The sequence below is a fragment of the Grampus griseus genome, assembly GCF_964374135.1.
Source record: "Grampus griseus genome assembly, chromosome: 17".
NCBI lineage: Eukaryota > Metazoa > Chordata > Mammalia > Artiodactyla > Delphinidae > Grampus > Grampus griseus.
Genome location: NC_139011.1, coordinates 67641231 through 67658066, shown reverse-complemented (window position 1 = coordinate 67658066; position 16836 = coordinate 67641231). Strand labels below are relative to the sequence as shown.

At 35.2% G+C, this 16836-nt stretch overlaps 1 protein-coding gene across 2 annotated transcripts in view; it reads left to right on the top strand.

Moving 5' to 3' along the window:
* The window catches only part of LOC309835441 (uncharacterized protein C8orf34), a gene marked incomplete at both ends in the record, with an annotated part of 331465 nt that overhangs the window by 303272 nt on the left and 11357 nt on the right, over positions 1–16836 (top strand). For both annotated transcript variants that reach the window (XM_082674892.1, XM_082674891.1), the window contains 2 exons: positions 619–666; positions 11518–11611. In XM_082674892.1, the coding sequence (XP_082531018.1) occupies positions 619–666; positions 11518–11611 (142 nt within the window). The remainder of the gene's footprint in view (positions 1–618; positions 667–11517; positions 11612–16836) is intronic.

Here is a 16836-nt window from a genome sequence, read left to right as displayed (position 1 = left end):
TTTGACCACCAATGTTTAGATGAGTTTGCAATATCTGTTTAATTTGATGTTTTAAATTTCAGTGATTTAAAATCTCAGTGATTACTAGTGTTCAATGAAAGGCTGGTAAAAGGCACAAATAACGGAGAATTTACTAATAACACACAAGTAAGGTGAGGAAGACTGGATATAAACATTTGGAAAAGGGCAGGCTAATGAGCTGTACTCTTTTCCATTAGTACTTTTTAGTCCCTGTGCCAGGTCTTCACACAGATTTATCAAAGACGGAATTGTGACTGTTTTCTTAGTCTAGTTTTAGGTGCGTATTTATAAAGTTAATAACAGAAAATCTTACACTGCACGTTTAGCATTCTGTCCACCTAGCTCCACTAGGTGGTTGTTTGTTTATGTGACCTAAAATCCGCCTAAAAGATACATTGTTGCCTTGAAACAATTATTATCTCCTCCAGAGTAAGAATTTGCCAAGCTGATAATCCCCTAAGTACGAACTGAGATGGTGGAGGACAGTAAAGATTTGGTGTTGCTCCCACGTTTCACTGCTCTTCATGACTCATCTTCTTTCCTATTTTCTCTTTCCTTCTCTTGACTTTTTCAACCTCTCTTCCTCTTTGCCTCTAGGGAGAAGCCTCCAGTGGAGGACAGTCATTGAAAAACTACATGGAAGAAGTGAGTTTTAAGGTAGTCTTGTAACATGGTCTGAAATCAGTCTATCATATAGGGTGAGACACTCACTTGGGCTTTCTCCATCTGCCTGTAGGGGTTCCAGTCATGCCCTCAAAAACAAGACGGTAAATAATATGTTATCAAAATGGTGTTTTGTTCCTCCTTGGTTGGGAGATCCTATAAATATTAGTTTATCTTGAAAATGAAGGTAAAACTGTATAAACCTAAGGCTATCATATATTTTCACTCATAAACATTTGTTGCTATCCTAATAAATGAGAAACACATGTTTTATATTGGCCATGCACAAAAAAATAAGATATGATCATTGCTCTTATGGAGAGAATAATCTGTACCAAATTGGGATTCATTCATGTGATAAATGCTCATCAAGGATGTTATTCATACAAGCCATTAAGCAAAGTGCTATCTTGACAATAAAAATGTCTGGCAGATTTTTGTTGCAAAACCATTTAGACTCCTGGTTTTATTTTGGAGATATCCAGGGTTGCTCTGTGTCTCAGGATGTGTCTTTGGGCTGTCTGCAAACTGCATTTGGGAACTCTCAGATAAGCCAGTGGACAGACTCCATAAAACTTGGTCTGAAGCCAAACCATAATGGTCACTGAATTAGCCATCTGAATCTGTTTCGGGTGAAGGAAACCGGAAAACAGTTTGGCGATGATATCATAGAAGTAGCAAATATTTGGTTTGACTATTGCTTCTCAGCAAGACAGAATCTGTTTCTCTAAGTATCTTATTCTTTCATGCATGAATCCATTAAAAGACCATTTTGAGTGGCCTACTGAGTGTAGGAGGTAGTCCGTACATTTATTCAAAACAGTGTACCCATACTTAAACTCACTCTTGCTTCCAAATATCACTTGGAGAGGAAAATCAGAGTGCATAGCACCCTTTGAGCACCAGAGTCTCAAATCTCTGGTTTGCAGGCTTGTTTGGAGATGGTTGAAGTTTTACCAAAAGCACAATGGAGAAAGGGTAACAAAAGGAAAGAAAGGAAATAACTACGTAGATGGTCTCAGTTCGAGTTAGAAAATCAAAATATATGGGGCAAAAAATTGGAGGGTTGGTGCACCAATTTTAAATTTCAGTGTAATGGATTTGATGCCGAAATTGAGAAAAATACAGTCAAGAAGTTAAAGCTGCCCAAGGAGAGAAAGATACTATTTTCGATATGTACACCAATAGAACCTCCCTTTAGGATTCTGTAGTTGCCCAAGCCCTTGGCTAGCATTCCCTATTAGGGACTAGAGGTGGTAGGTCACCTCCACAAAAAGGGTACCTAATGCCTTTTGTCGTGTGTCCTGTATGGGTCTAGTACTTTGGAAGAAGAGGTGCTGGTACAGGGTATGGGCTGCATACGTGATAGAACTCTAAAAATGAGTCATTCTAATTTGGGTTCTTATCCAAGGAAAAGATCCTTATTTTCTCCATCATTATACATGTGCAATCTAAACATGCACGTTGTAAGCAATTGTAAATACTTAATGTGACAAGGTTGGGCATTTGTGCCTTTTCACTAGAAGTGCTGGCAGGGCATCTCTCCTCAATGTGGTCCTCTGACTAGGTAAGAAATGGGGGCTTGTAAGAAATGCCAAACCTCAGCATTCACACCAGATCCAAAGAATCAAAACTTGCATTTCTAACAAAATCCCTGTGTTATTCATAAACACCCTAAGGTCTGAGAAGCTCTACCCTGAAGTGTTCTTTCCAATGCTATTTCTAGAAAGTAACTGCATACTTCATGGAAAATCCCCAATTTTATAAATATAACATGGGTAAAAGGGAAATTCTTATTAATAAATTTATGAGTTTTATTTATTCATTTATTCTCAAAAATAATATTTTGGGTTGATTGGGGTATGTAATCTCTCCAGCTTCTGAGATTCATTACTGACTTTCAGTTTGAATTTATGACTATGTTTGAGCTGCCCAAGGTAAGCCTTTCCTTTCTAGGGGTTCAGTATCACATAGTATTTTTTTTTCTAATATTGATTGATATTTAGATTTTAGCTCTTTTTAAAAGCAGTAAACAATTATCCTTTACAGAAAAACTAAGCATGATCTTAATTAATGAACTATTAATTTATCAATAGTTGGTTTCTTTTTGCAGACATTAATACATTTGGTCTTCAGGAAATATGTGTTCTAACTCTTTCCACTGGCAGTCCAAATATGTTAAGAATGTGAGCCATAAAAGGATAGTTTTATTTTTTCTCATTTATACTCTTATTTCACTTTTGCCTTCCTTCTTCTTGTTAATAGAATCAGCAAACAATGGGGAACAGTATTTATAAATGTTAGAAGCATTGAAGTTAGAAGTTAAAAGTGAACTAGCAAACATTTGCTTTTATTTAGTACACACTAAAACTCACATAAACCATAGAGTTTACATTTTTATTATATTTAACATTTCTTGCTAAAGTTTGAACAGCTCTTTGCACATCAAAGTCCCTGTTTTTTTTTTTTAAATTTAGTCTTATAATTAGACAGAATCATAACCACATGATGTTAGGCAATTCTGTTTAGACCTAAGTCAAAACTAAGGAGATGATATGGTCTCCTCAAAAAGTAAAGCTAAAATGAAATTTCTATTTATATTTTCTATATATTTAATGTATTATTTTTTTCAGATAGGATTTGTATTTTTGACCAAATAAAAATGAGATATTTTATAATAGTTTATTTCGGTTAATCCTCAAAATGGTTCTAACAATTTTTTTTTAAATTATGTGTTCTTTACATGTAAGGCACTTGCTAACTCAAGGTAGGAATAAAAACTTCACATCGCAAAAATTTTAGCTGTTAGAATTATAATATTAATATTCACTCAAAAATATATATATAATTAAAAACAACTTATCAAAATCAAGTACTTACAAAGCTTACTATACATTTTATAGAGAAGCTAATCCATTTAAACTATCACATTTCCCAAAGGAATAACTGGAGAAATAGCATAGTACACTGGTTAAAAATCCAGTAATTAATAGAGAAATGTATTAATTTGCATATGTATTCAACAAGTAAGTATTGTCAGTTTAAATGATTGAGGAACTATAAAGAGCTAAAGACTGAAGTTAATGAGTTTTAAAACTTTTTCAAGAGCAGTTTAGAGCCATTCCTCACAACTTCAGGAAGTTAGCTGAAGGCCAAGGCAACACACAGAGGAGTGTGAACTAACTCAAGGTGTCAAGCGGCAGCTTCACAATCTCTGAGGGTGTCAGACAGGAAAAGAAGCACATTGAGCAGGCAGGCCTTTCCAAATCTGTTGAGGCTGATTTTGCCAGCTGTACCATCTGAACTGGAAAGGGGATCAATTCTATGTAACAAAATATCTTAGAATCGTTCTTCACGCCAGTTTTGGCCTGTCTTTTCCTCCTGTGGTATATTTTGTGATTGTTAGTGTAATGAAGTTCCAACTATACTTTTGAAAGAGAGTGCATGACATTATTCTCCTATAAAAATAAGAGATAATTTGCTTTTTATCATGCACAGGGATTTACTTGTTAAAAGTGGAAATAACTATTATTCAGCATTATAGTTTTATTCCACTTAGGAAACTAGAAAACAAGAGTTTTTGCAGGGAAACCCCATTTGGTCACCGATATTCATTAAGAATTCATACATGTTGTTAAAGGATAGCAATTTTTAAAAAACTTATCATGATGGCTTTCATACAGATGTAAAATGAACACATGTCAAGGTTTGTTTAAGTCATTAATGAATGAGGAAACCAGTAAGATGTTATAGCCAGTTCAAAGGAGAATTCTAACCCTCACGTGTAGTCAAATAAAGAATGCTGAAATGAAGTTATAAACAGATGTAAAAAATGGCCAAACTGATCAACATCCATAAGCTAATAACCAATTACATTAAAATAGATGCAATTTGCATTTATATGGACAAGAATTATTTGCACTACTATACATTTCTATAAGTTACAAAGTTGTAAAATAGCTCAAAGTCAGTGAAAGACTCGGAGCCTTTATAAAATCAGATAAACAAGGCTTCCCTGGTGGCGCAGTGGTTGAGAGTCCGCCTGCCGATTCGGGGGACACGGGTTCGTGCCCCGGTCCGGGAGTATCCCACATGCCGCGGAGCGGCTGGGCCCGTGAGCCATGGCCCGTGAGCCATGGCTGTTGAGCCTGCACGTCCAGAGCCTGTGCTCCGCAACGGGAAAGGCCACAACAGTGAGAGGCCCGTGTACCACAAAAAAAAAAAAAAAATCAGATAAACAAAAGGGCTTGCTAGAAAAATGACTTATTTTTCATTGACTACACCCAATAATCTTTTGCTAGTTTCAAAGTCTTTTACAACTTCATCCTACAATTTCCTTGTATAGAAAAACCACAAAATAGAATGAATTAAGAAAGAAGATGAAAAAAATTTTTTTAAAATTTAAAAAAATAAAAAGAAAGAAGATGAAGGTGTCATGAAAATAATCAATAAACAATCAATAAGAAAGACTAGAAAAGAGTTTTCTTTGAGCCAAACTGAGGACTAGCCCAGAAGACTCTGCTTGTGGGGAGCAGAGTTTTCAGCACAGTTTTATATCTTGTCAGAACAAAGAACCTTAAACAAGTCAGGGTTATATTCTTCAAGGTTTCAAACAAAAGAACAGTCCAGCAAGTACACAGCAAGTCAGCTTGGCCTTGACACCTGGGCGGGGAGTCTTATCATCAAAGGAGGACCAGCATTGGCGTCCCAAGAAGAGACGCATTTAATCTTTATTTTTAACATGGACATTCTTTGCTTTTGGTCAATGCATCCTTTTCTCTAAGAATTAAAGCAGATGTACAACGTATGTTTAATAGCAAACAGGCTATTTTAGTTAGCATAAAATTCAAGTTAACTCATGTATAAGCCAGAATGACTTTCTTATATCTCAATATGTGAAAATTTCTTTTACCAGAGGTCAATCCCAATGTGTAAAGTAGTTGTAGTGTAGTGTAGCAAATATGTCAGGTAAAATTTTTTAGCAACTTGTGTTTATTTTGTAATATTTTCCACAATCTACCATATTTTTGTACTGATAACTTGGTTATTGCTCCCTTTCTTTTCCCAGATCCTATTCGTTCCAACTTATATTTTCTCAAATGTATTACTTCCCTGTTCTTATGTTTTAATTGCCCTTTGATGTTATGCAAAAGAAATAAACTATAGAAGTATAATTCACTAAAAAGTTACAGAGTTCAGCCTGATAATACTAGCCATTTCATTAACAAAGTTATTTCCAAACTTTATTAATTTAAGAATGTAAATTATATATGGAGAACTTTATTTTAACAGAAGTATAGGCTTAATTCTTTGTCGGTATTGCAGTCTATTAAATGTATGTAAAGTGGGGTGTAATTTTATTTTGCTTTATTTGCAACATGCTTCAGGGATACTTACTGTATATAGATCTCATGGTTATAGAAGGGAAATGAAAATGATTAATCCTTTTTGAAAGATGGAAACTGATGTTTGGTGTGTTATTTTCATTCTTAACCAAAGGGAAAGAAATATTTAGTTGCCTCAGAGTTAAATTATCCAATGGTGAAAGTCTGAGCAAAGGAGCATTTTTTTTTCTCTAAATAACCTGAATAACCTATGGCCACACATGACATAAATCACTGATTGATTGCATTTAGAGAATCCAAAAATAAACTACCCACGTGGAATAACAATACCGCTAAAGTTTATAAAGCACTTACTCTGTTAGCAGATAAAATGATATGTTGATACAGGGCGAGAGACTGTTTTCCATATGATACATGTCACTATTTCCCACCACTCCTGGTCCCTGGACATTTACATACTTATGGGGAAAGTGTTTTAGAAAAAGGATGAATGTCATTTCTTCTGAAAGCAATCCAAAGAACTTGCTCTTGGGAATATGAAACAGTTTGCACTGTGCTCGTACAGAGTTTAATATTCCTGTAGAAAATTTTTTGAATAAGTTGGCAAAGAGGAACATGTCAACTCTTGTTTTTAAAAATGTTCACGATTTTAGCTCCTTGACCCCATCAAAAATAATTATAAGAAGTCTGATGGGCTGAACTTTGGACATACATAGTACTGCCTGCTGGTATTGATGAAGCAAACAGGTGCATTATATTACTAACTGTATTCAAGGGAAAACCAAAGTAAAACATTCAAATGATCTATTAATAGCAATATTTGTACTGTCTCTATGATTCTGATTCCAACATCTCAACATTTTAAAGTTTTTCCCAAACTAGATATTTTGCTGAGCTCATGTTTCATTTGTATTTTATATGATTTGCAATGAACAAAGAATGGTTGCAATAAACAAAGAATAACTTGCCTGTTCAGTAGTAAAGCCATTAAGACCAGAAACCAATCAGTAGTATTACTTAATATTCTGAACTATTATGGGAAAAAGTAACACCATTGACTTCTTAGTCATATCTTTTCTTACGAAAACAGATTTTAGGATTTGGGCCAAAAAGCTAAATAATCAAAATACTTTTTCAATTAAAAACATTTTTTCGTGATCACTTTAAACTTTTTTCTGTTTTAAACAAAGAATTTTTGCCATTCGATTTTACCTTATAAAACCAAAAAGATCATTTTTCATATTTCCTCTTTAAACACCAGAGACTCCATGTTCTATTTTTGAAAAACTGCAGGAATGTGATTATCCCTCTCTGTTACATGAAAATTTTTTTAATTTTACTTCTGCTGTTCTTTATACTGTTATGGAATTTTAAAGCTAAGATTTTTCACGTTTCTGCTGCTTCTGTAGTATAGCCCTATAAGACCAAATCCAATACTTGATAAATTTAAAAAAAAAAAGTTAAATCCTAAAAATAAACACTGATTTATACCTAAATTGTATATTCCAAGATGGAATATCTTTAACGTTTGCTGACTTTTCCTACAATAGTTCATTTAGTTCCTCTCACATTCTACTGAGAGTCTAAAGGAATCTAGGTATAGAAATTTACTAATTGTAAAGTCCTAGAGATGATCTAACCCAGCACCTTCACACGCTTCATTCTATCCCAAGAGGGGAACTGACATGCCCTAGATTAACCGGGATAAAAAGCTGTGATTCCTGACCCCTGGGGCAAGGACTTTTCATTGCAAAGACCATCTGTCATTTGGTAGGAATTTAAATTTTAATTCGATTAACAGACTATTTTCAAGAGCTGCTGATGCTAAAAGAGTTTTTAATGAATCTCATTAAATTTTTTTTTATTATTTCAATTTTTTAAATAAACTTTTTTATGTTAGAACAGTTTTAGATTTACAGAATTATTGTGAAGGTAATACAGAGCGTTCCTATATACCTCCCCTGCAGTTTCAACTATTATTATTGCTTTACATTAGTATGGTACATTTGTCACAATTAATGAATATTAATACATTATTAGTTACTAAATCCATGCTTCATTCGAGTTTGTTGTCCCAAGATGCCACCTAAAATGTCACATTACATTTCTTTTTTTAAAATTAATTTTTTATTGAAGTTTAGTTGCTTTACAATGTCACATTTCGTCTCATACTTACATCTCCTTAGGCCATTCTGGGTTGTGACCATTCCTCGGACTTTCCGTGCGTTTGATGGCTATATGTATTTCCTTGTGTTTGAAGAGTACTGGTCACATATTTTGTTGATTGTCCCTCAATTGAGGTTTGTATGATATTTTTCTCATGGTTGGACTTGAATAATGTGTTTTGAGGAGGAATACCATAGAGATAAAATTCCATTTTTATCCCATCCTATCAAGGCTACATACTATCAATAGGAATTATTGCTATTGATGTTAACCTTAATCACCTGGTTTCAGGTAGTATTTGTCAGTTTTCCCCACTGTAAATTTACTCTTTTTGCTTTCTCTTTCCATATTGTACTCTTTGGAAGAAAGTCGCTATACACAGCCCACCCTAAAGATGTGGGAAGTTATTTTCTGCTTCCTTCCTTAAGTATTTACATAAATTATTTGAAATCCTTCTGCATGGCATATTTGTCTGTTCTCACCCACTTGTTGATTTAGTCAGTCATTTGTTTTCATCAGAATGGATTGATAGACATTTGTTTTGTATGTTGGGTAGTAACCCAATGCTACTTTATTTCGTTGCTTAAATTGTTCTAGCTTTGGCCACAGAGAGATTTTTCAGTTGGCTCCTTTAGCCCTTTGATATACCCCGGCATTTTGTGTGTGTGTGTGTGTGTGTGTGTATGTATGTGTATGTGTGTTAGCACTTTTTTTACTTTCTGGCACAAGATGCTCCAGGCTTATCTTGTATCTTGTATATTTCTTGCCTTGGTCTAAGAGTCAGTCCTTTGTCCAAGAGTCTTGATTCTTTCATTGAAAAGGGTATTAGAGGGCATCCCTGGTGGCGCAGTGGTTGAGAGTCCACCTGCCGGTGCAGGGGACGTGGAGCGGGTGGTTGTTGTTTTCATTGCTATTGGGGTGTCATTGTGTCTAAATCCTCTAAGCTGCCATAGCAGCAAGATATATGTATGATTAGTAACCATTTTTATATATATATATATATATACACACACACACACATATTTATATGTATAGCCATCTGTATGTATAGTAAGCTAAACATGAGTTCACACTGATGTCTCCAACTCTAATATCAATACATTATACATGGAACATTCTATCCTTGCTTATCTGTAAACTCCTCTCCAAGAGTGAAAAACTTGGCTTCCAACATCTGCCATCCATTTACTTTGTTCAATTCCAGAATATATATATATATACACACACACACACACACACACACACACACATATATTCAGAATTTTTAACCTATAAGCCCGTAACTTTATCCACTATAATGCAGTGCTTATGTACATTTGCTTTTGCTTCTGATCTTACAGGCTCCATGCATTTTCAGAGTTACTTAGGTCAGCACCTTATTCCCCAACCCACTTCAGTGAGGTTCTTTTACATTTGTAATTCATTTAGATTCTTTTTTTTAGTATCTTGCCTTCCATCCTGGGACATCCCACCTTCCTAATTGATTTTTTCATTTGCATACATTAAGGTTTACTCTGTGGCCTGAAGTTCTACAGGTTTTGACAAGTGCTTAATGTCTTGTATTTACCATTAGTACATCACACAGAATAGATCACTTCCCTAAAAGATCCCCTGTGCTTCACCTATTCAACTCCTTAATCCCCTTTGTAACTCCTGGAAAACTGTACTTTTTTGAAACTCTAGATTGGGACTAAACATATCCAGAGGTAATCATCACAGTCAAGGGATAGCTGATATGTTGTTTCTCTTATACAGCACTTATTTTAAACAAAGTGGACATTTAATGTTTGGTGTATCATGTTTCTTAGAGATCGGGGTCGTGAGCCTTTATTTTTATCTTGTTAGTATTTTTCTGAACAAAATAAAGCAAAATATCTCAAGTTGGAGGAAAAGATCTTTCTTTCAAAGAGGGGGAAGATGATGAATGAATTGAGAGGTCAAAAGAGTAAATGGACAGGTAATATTGATTTTATGTTTTTAATTTTCAAAGTTATGTTTGAAAAGATTTTATTGAATGATGACTCAATAAATTTAAAATTGTTATTTATATTTTATTGTCAAAGGGACCCATCCTTCCTTCCTCCTTCCTTTCTACCCTTCATCCTCTCCTGTTTTTCTCTTTCCTACTTCCTCATACACAAATGTTTACTGTGTACCTGTTAGTGAGTACCTGTTTTTCCCCAGACATTATAATGGATACTGGAAATAAATAGGTAAAAAAAGTTATCCATGGCATAAAGGACTTTCCACATTATTTTTGAGGCCAGAAGATATGAAAGGACAAATACTATATAGTATTTGTTATATTGATACAATAGGCACACAAAGGAGTAAATCTGTCTTGGAGCGTCAGGGAAGGCAACAGAGATGATACCTGAGCCTTGGGAAGAGTGTTAATGTCTGAGACAGATAAATATACTGCATTCTAGGCAGGAAGTATAACATATGAAAACATCTAGGTAGATTAGAGAGAGTGACAAAATTAAGGTGCTACCAGTTAATTAAGCTGGAGTGGAAGTGTCAGTCGAGGTGGGATGGAGATGGAAGTGGTGGTAGAACAGAGGCTAGACCAGTATAGCTCATGGAGGGCCTTGAGTTGAGATTTTATGCTGGAAATTATGAGAAGACTACTCAAGGGTTTATGAACAAGGTAATGAATACATCATGTGACATTTTAAAAAGCTCTACTTGGCAAGGAACTGGTGGAGAGAATTAGGAAGGGTATGAATCTTAATCCTAGAAAACTTTGTCGATGATTATAACTACAGTCAGGATCGGAGATGATGAGAGTCTGCTTTAGGGCAATGACAGAGGCATGGAACAACAAGGAAGTATTTGAGAAATATATTAATAAAAATAGGAAGTAATATGAGGAAGGAGGCAATGAAGTAATACTGAAGGGTAAAGTTGAGAATGTTCTCTAAATCCTACTAATCTTTAATCTCATTTAAGGGAATTGGAACCTTGATGGCAAACAGGCACATTTTGTGCAATTTTATATTGAATATTTCATTATTATATTTCCAAGAATGGGTGCTAAGAATTCCATAAAAATATTAATTCAGGAAGGAACATAGTCTAGATATTTCTTCTTATTAAGACATTAAATCTTATTTAAAGGAGAATGTAAAAAAAATGAGTTCAGAGTTTGTGACATGTCCATGAAATGAAAATGAATTTAAGCTTAAAATTCTTCTCTGTTGTGAGGAAATTCTTGTTATGGTTTTTTGACATGTAATTCATAGAAAGTGAAGTGTTCACCCATATTGGTATTCACAGTATCATTCTAGAGGTTAATCCAAATAAACTTTTTCTTTGGCAGGATGACTCTTTAAAGCAATTGCAGGTGGTTCATCAACCGTGGATCCTGCCAAGTGACACAGAAAGTGAAGGAGTGGAAGCAGAACAAGAGAAACGTGAGTAGACACTGCTGTTTATTGACAAATTGCTTTTAACCAAAGGACATCCATGATGATGGTATATGCCTTTCCCAGTATCAAACGATGTCTGCAAAAAATTCAGACTTATTTAGGGAGAACATGTAAAGATAAGCTATGCTTTTGGTCTAAAAATCTTGATTCACTGATCTCTTAATTGTGGTGCAGAGGCCCATAGACTTAACTTTCTGAAAAGCAGTGTAGTACGTTAAAAGAAGGAATTATTATTTCTGAAGACCAACATAAAATATCCATTTGGAATGTGAATCGTCTACTAATGCTGTAGATTTATATCATATAAATCTATATTTATATCATATATCATATCATATATACAGTGATAACTTGTGATTATTAAAAAGTTTCAAAGTTATGTTAGGATTGGCTCGTTATTATTTTTGAAAGTATCATTATTGGTTATATGGATACATTTATGTATGTAGAACTGTTCTAAATTCACAAAACAGATTAATTTTATAATAGTAGCTAAGACAAAGAGAATATACAGCTCCTGATTTAAGTCACTGGATTATAATCATAACAAGAATGAATTACTGTAATTTGGCATGACTCAGTTCATGCTCTCCAGGGGTTACTGACATTGTCAGACAGATGGGTTCAGCATGAAGGTGAGAAGTTAGTGTCTGGATCATAGAGGAAAAACATCAATTTTTAAAATAATAAGATATCAGAATCTTACTTTTTTTTCTTTACCGGTGGTAGCCTGCAGAGACAAATAAAAATTGTAAGTAGTGATGTAGCACTCATGATAATTGGAGTCAAGCAATTAATTAACTATTCCCCTGAGCTGTAGTCATCAGAGACACCTGATATATTACACAGGTAGCATCATGACTCTGTACCCAGGGAGATCCAGGAAATTACTTTTCCAGGTTAAAAGGCATTTATAAAGATCCTTATCCCACTTCCATAACTGCAGGCTTATGTGGCCAGAGGGAGCACAGCCAGGAGAGGGACCTAAGAGGCAGGTGCTCTGGTGAGAGGAGGAGACAGCCCCAGTGTCACTCAGCTGACACATTCGAAATGCAGTGAATAAATTAGTGACATTGTACAGATTCTAATGGAGGGAAACACCTTCTATAGAAAACAACTGATGAAGACTCAGAAAGTAGACTGTACTTCAAGCATGTATTATAGAGTAGTTTGGAAGATCTTTAATGCAAGTGGTCCTAAGTAAAATAGTCTAGGAAAGGAGCAGCATAGGGTACAAAGAAGAGCATCCCCTAAATCTGAAAGAATTACGAGTGGCCCGGAACGTTTATGAAAACAAACGCAAGCACATTTATACCTCCTACTCCCCACACAATTAAACATACATAAGCTCTCATTCTAGAGTTTGGATTTAATAATTTTCATCAAATTCTTTTGAGGTCTTCATAAATTTTGCATTAAATAAATCCTTCAAGCGAATGTGTGTGTATATGTGTGTGCGTGCGTGCACGCATGTGTGTCTTGTATAAAGACAATATATATAATTGGGCTAGCTGTACTCTCTCAGATTCAACATCCAGGATGCACAGTGTATTAATTCTATGAACGTGCTATAACTTTTAATGAACTAAAAACTAAAATCAAGAAAATAATCAATCAGAAGTATATTTAATCCAAGTCCAAATTCAGACTTACTTACTTTCCCTGAAATCCATATGTCTCCATCAGTGTTAAGTCTGGAAAACAGCTTACTAATTTAAAGGAGATTGAAAACCCCCAGAACTTTCTTCAACCCTTGTCCTGTAATCATATTGCCTTTCTGCCATAGACTTTCACAAGATTTTGTCGATAAGTTGTAATCATCTTCTCTTCTATTAGGGTGCAAATCCTTTGAGGGAAGGAATCTGTTTTCTTCATCTTATTTAGCTACGTAATAAGACCTCAATAAATATCTGAAAATTTAACAGATGAATGAATGTATAGGTTTCTTGGGTACTTTCTAACTTGTTTATCAGGACAGTTATAAATATGAAACAGATAAAATGAATAATAATTGTGACTGAATAATTGTCCTGAAAATTATAGTTTTATTAAAATTTTAATATTGGATTTATAGTTTAGCCATAGATTTTGCCATATGGTCTATCAGTCACTCTGAAGAAGGTCATTCTTCAACTCTCCTAACCATAGACCTAGAACCAAAAATATTTGATTTCAGTAATGTCATACTTGGAGGTGACCCTTGACAATGGTAAACTGTTTGAAATAAAATCAGGGTTTAAAAATAATTAGGTGGTAATAGGAGCCATCAGGAAATGGAATGCTGGCTGGCAGTGCAGCCAGACTCATAGTACAGAGATGCAAATACTCTTCAAGAGCGGCATCTAACATTCAAATACTAGAACAAGTGTAAGATGGAGCCACTGAGGTTCCGATACTTGTATTCAATGTATGAGTTTTGTGGAACAGCTGGCAAGATATGTATAGATCATCTACCTCTTTATTTTCTCAGTGAAAGAAAATAAATGACATAAGTCTATGTGAACCCAGCATCTGATTTATAGTGTAGAGGCTCATATATTAGAAATTTATGAGTGAGGAAAAGGACAAGATTCATCATTCCAATGGTAACACCTGTTTGTTGACTCAGCTTTCTATAAATTATATGTAGGTAATTTTATGGAATTTTCAGATTTCTCCTGAGACAAAATTATCATGGTGGAAAGTTTCCAGATAATGTTAGGGTCTTTGTAGTTATGCATATTTCTCATTGTTTCATTTTAAAATAAAACTTAGTACAAGTAAGTTTTATAAAAGCACCATTTAGGAAAAGACGTCTTGAATAATTCAATGGGAAGCTTTAAACAGTTTTATTATAAACAAACTGTTTAAGATAAACTGTTTAAGATAAACAGAACCCTTAAATAGACTTTTTGTCTACTCTGATTTTAGTATAAAAGTCTACATCACAAATTTTAAAAACTCACGTCAGGAGTGTGGTTTTTTTTTGTTTTTGTTTTTTTAACATCTTTATTGGAGTATTAATTGCTTTACAATGGTGCGTTAGTTTCTGCTTTATAACAAAGTGAATCAGTTATACATGTACATATGTTCCCATATCTCTTCCCTCTTGCGTCTCCCTCCCTCCCATCCTCCCTGTCCCACCCCTCCAGGCGGTCACAAAGCACCGAGCTGATCTCCCTGTGCTATGCGGCTGCTTCCCACTAGCTATCTACCTTACGTTTGGTAGTGTGTATATGTCCATGACTCTCTCTCGCTTTGTCACAGCTCACCCTTCCCCCTCCCCATATCCTCAAGTCCATTCTCTAGTAGGTCTGTGTCTTTATTCCCGTCTTACCCCTAGGTTCTTCGTGACATTTTTTTTTCTTAAATTCCATATATATGTGTTAGCATATGGTATTTGTCTTTCTCTTTCTGACTTACTTCACTCTGTATGACAGACTCTAGGTCTATCCACCTCATTACAAATAGCTCAATTTCGTTTCTTTTTATGGCTGAGTAATATTCAGTAACATTGTATTTGGTATGCTTGCTGGTGTCCCACAGGGCCTCTGAGGAACTGTTCATTTTTCTTTTCTGTCTCTGTGTGTGTGTGTGTGTGTGTGTGTGTGTGTGTGTGTGTGTTCCTCAGGCTGGATTTGGATTGACCTATCTTAATCTCTTTGACTTTTTCTTATGCCAGCTCAAATCTGTTGATGAGCCCCTCTAGGGAATTTTTCATTTTAATTCCAGAATTTCTATTTTTTTTCCTTTTATAATTTGTATCTCTTTGTCGTAGTCTTCATTTGGTGAGAGCTTATTCCTATACTTTATTTTACATGATTTCCTTTAGTTCTTTGACTATATTTCTAGTAGTTGATTAAAAGTCTTTGTCTAGAGATTCCATCGTCTGGGCTTCCTCAGGGAGAATTTCTTTTGACTGCCTTTCCCCCCCCATTTATGGGCCATACTTTCACGTTTATTGTGATATCATGATTTATACATCATGTCATTTTGTTGTTGTTGTTGCAAACTGTACATTGAATATAATATAATGTGGCCACTCTGGAGATTGGACCATCCTCACCCTCCAGGGTTTGTTGTTGCTGCTGTTTTTTCTTATTGTTATTGCTACTTTTTGTTTACTAACTTTCCTAAACTAATTCTGTAAAGTCTATATAATTTGTTGTACACAGATACTGAAGTCTTTGCTCAGTAGCTTAGTTGTTAGCTAATGGCTGGACGAAGTATTGAGGCATGCCATGAGCACTCCAGAAGTTTACAACTCTGCTTAAACAGACCTTCTAAGTCAATCAGAGGTGAGAGGTAGATCCGTATCGGGTCTTTCCTGAGCAGGTGCAAAGCACTGCACGTCTGTATGGCATTTCTAAATCTACACGCCTATGTCAGAGCTTTTGAAAGCCTCCTATGGACGTATCACTTACTGTATTTTTTTAAAAAAATTTTTGGTAAGCCTTTTGTTTGCCTCAGGAAGCTTCTGTATAAAACTACAGTCCCTGATTGTTTTTGACAAATGTTATATGGACAGGGTATCTCACTGAGTGAGCTCTAATTCAGGTCAAACAAACAAACAAACAGAAAACATTCAAGGGAGGCATTTCCAGGCAGCTTCCATATAGGTCAAATAGTGACAACTCTAGATATTCGGGGAAACTCTAAACCTGTTCTGCCCCCTCTAGTGGATCATAGGCTGTTTGTTTCACAGCTACCATCATTGTGAGAATGCTGATTTTCAAGGCTCGCACAGAGCAGGAGAGAAGGATATTAATACTGGGTAAAATAAAACCCTACATAGTTATTGTTTCTATTGAGATTCAACTGCTTTTCTTTAATAAACGTTCTATGGATTGTTGCAAGCCTTCGATAAATTTCCCAAGTTCGGAAAAAGTTGATTTCAGTGATTCTTGCTCATGTTGTATTCTCATTGCATTTATAGAGGAGCACGTTTTTTGAGATCTCTATACCTGCATTCCACAAGTGCTTCTCCTCCACTATTTTTCTTGATTTTATCAGCCTAGTTTTCTCTTTGTTTGAGGAACGGGAGTATGCTATCTTCATAATAGGTTATAAAATTGGACAATATCTGCTTCTTAAAGTCCTGTCTCATGAGAAGCTATTAAAAACAAATTTGTGGGGCTTCCCTGGTGGCGCAGTGGTTGAGAGTCCGCCTGCCGATGCAGGGGGCATAGGTTCGTGCCCCAGTCCGGGAAGATCCCACATGCCGCGGAGCG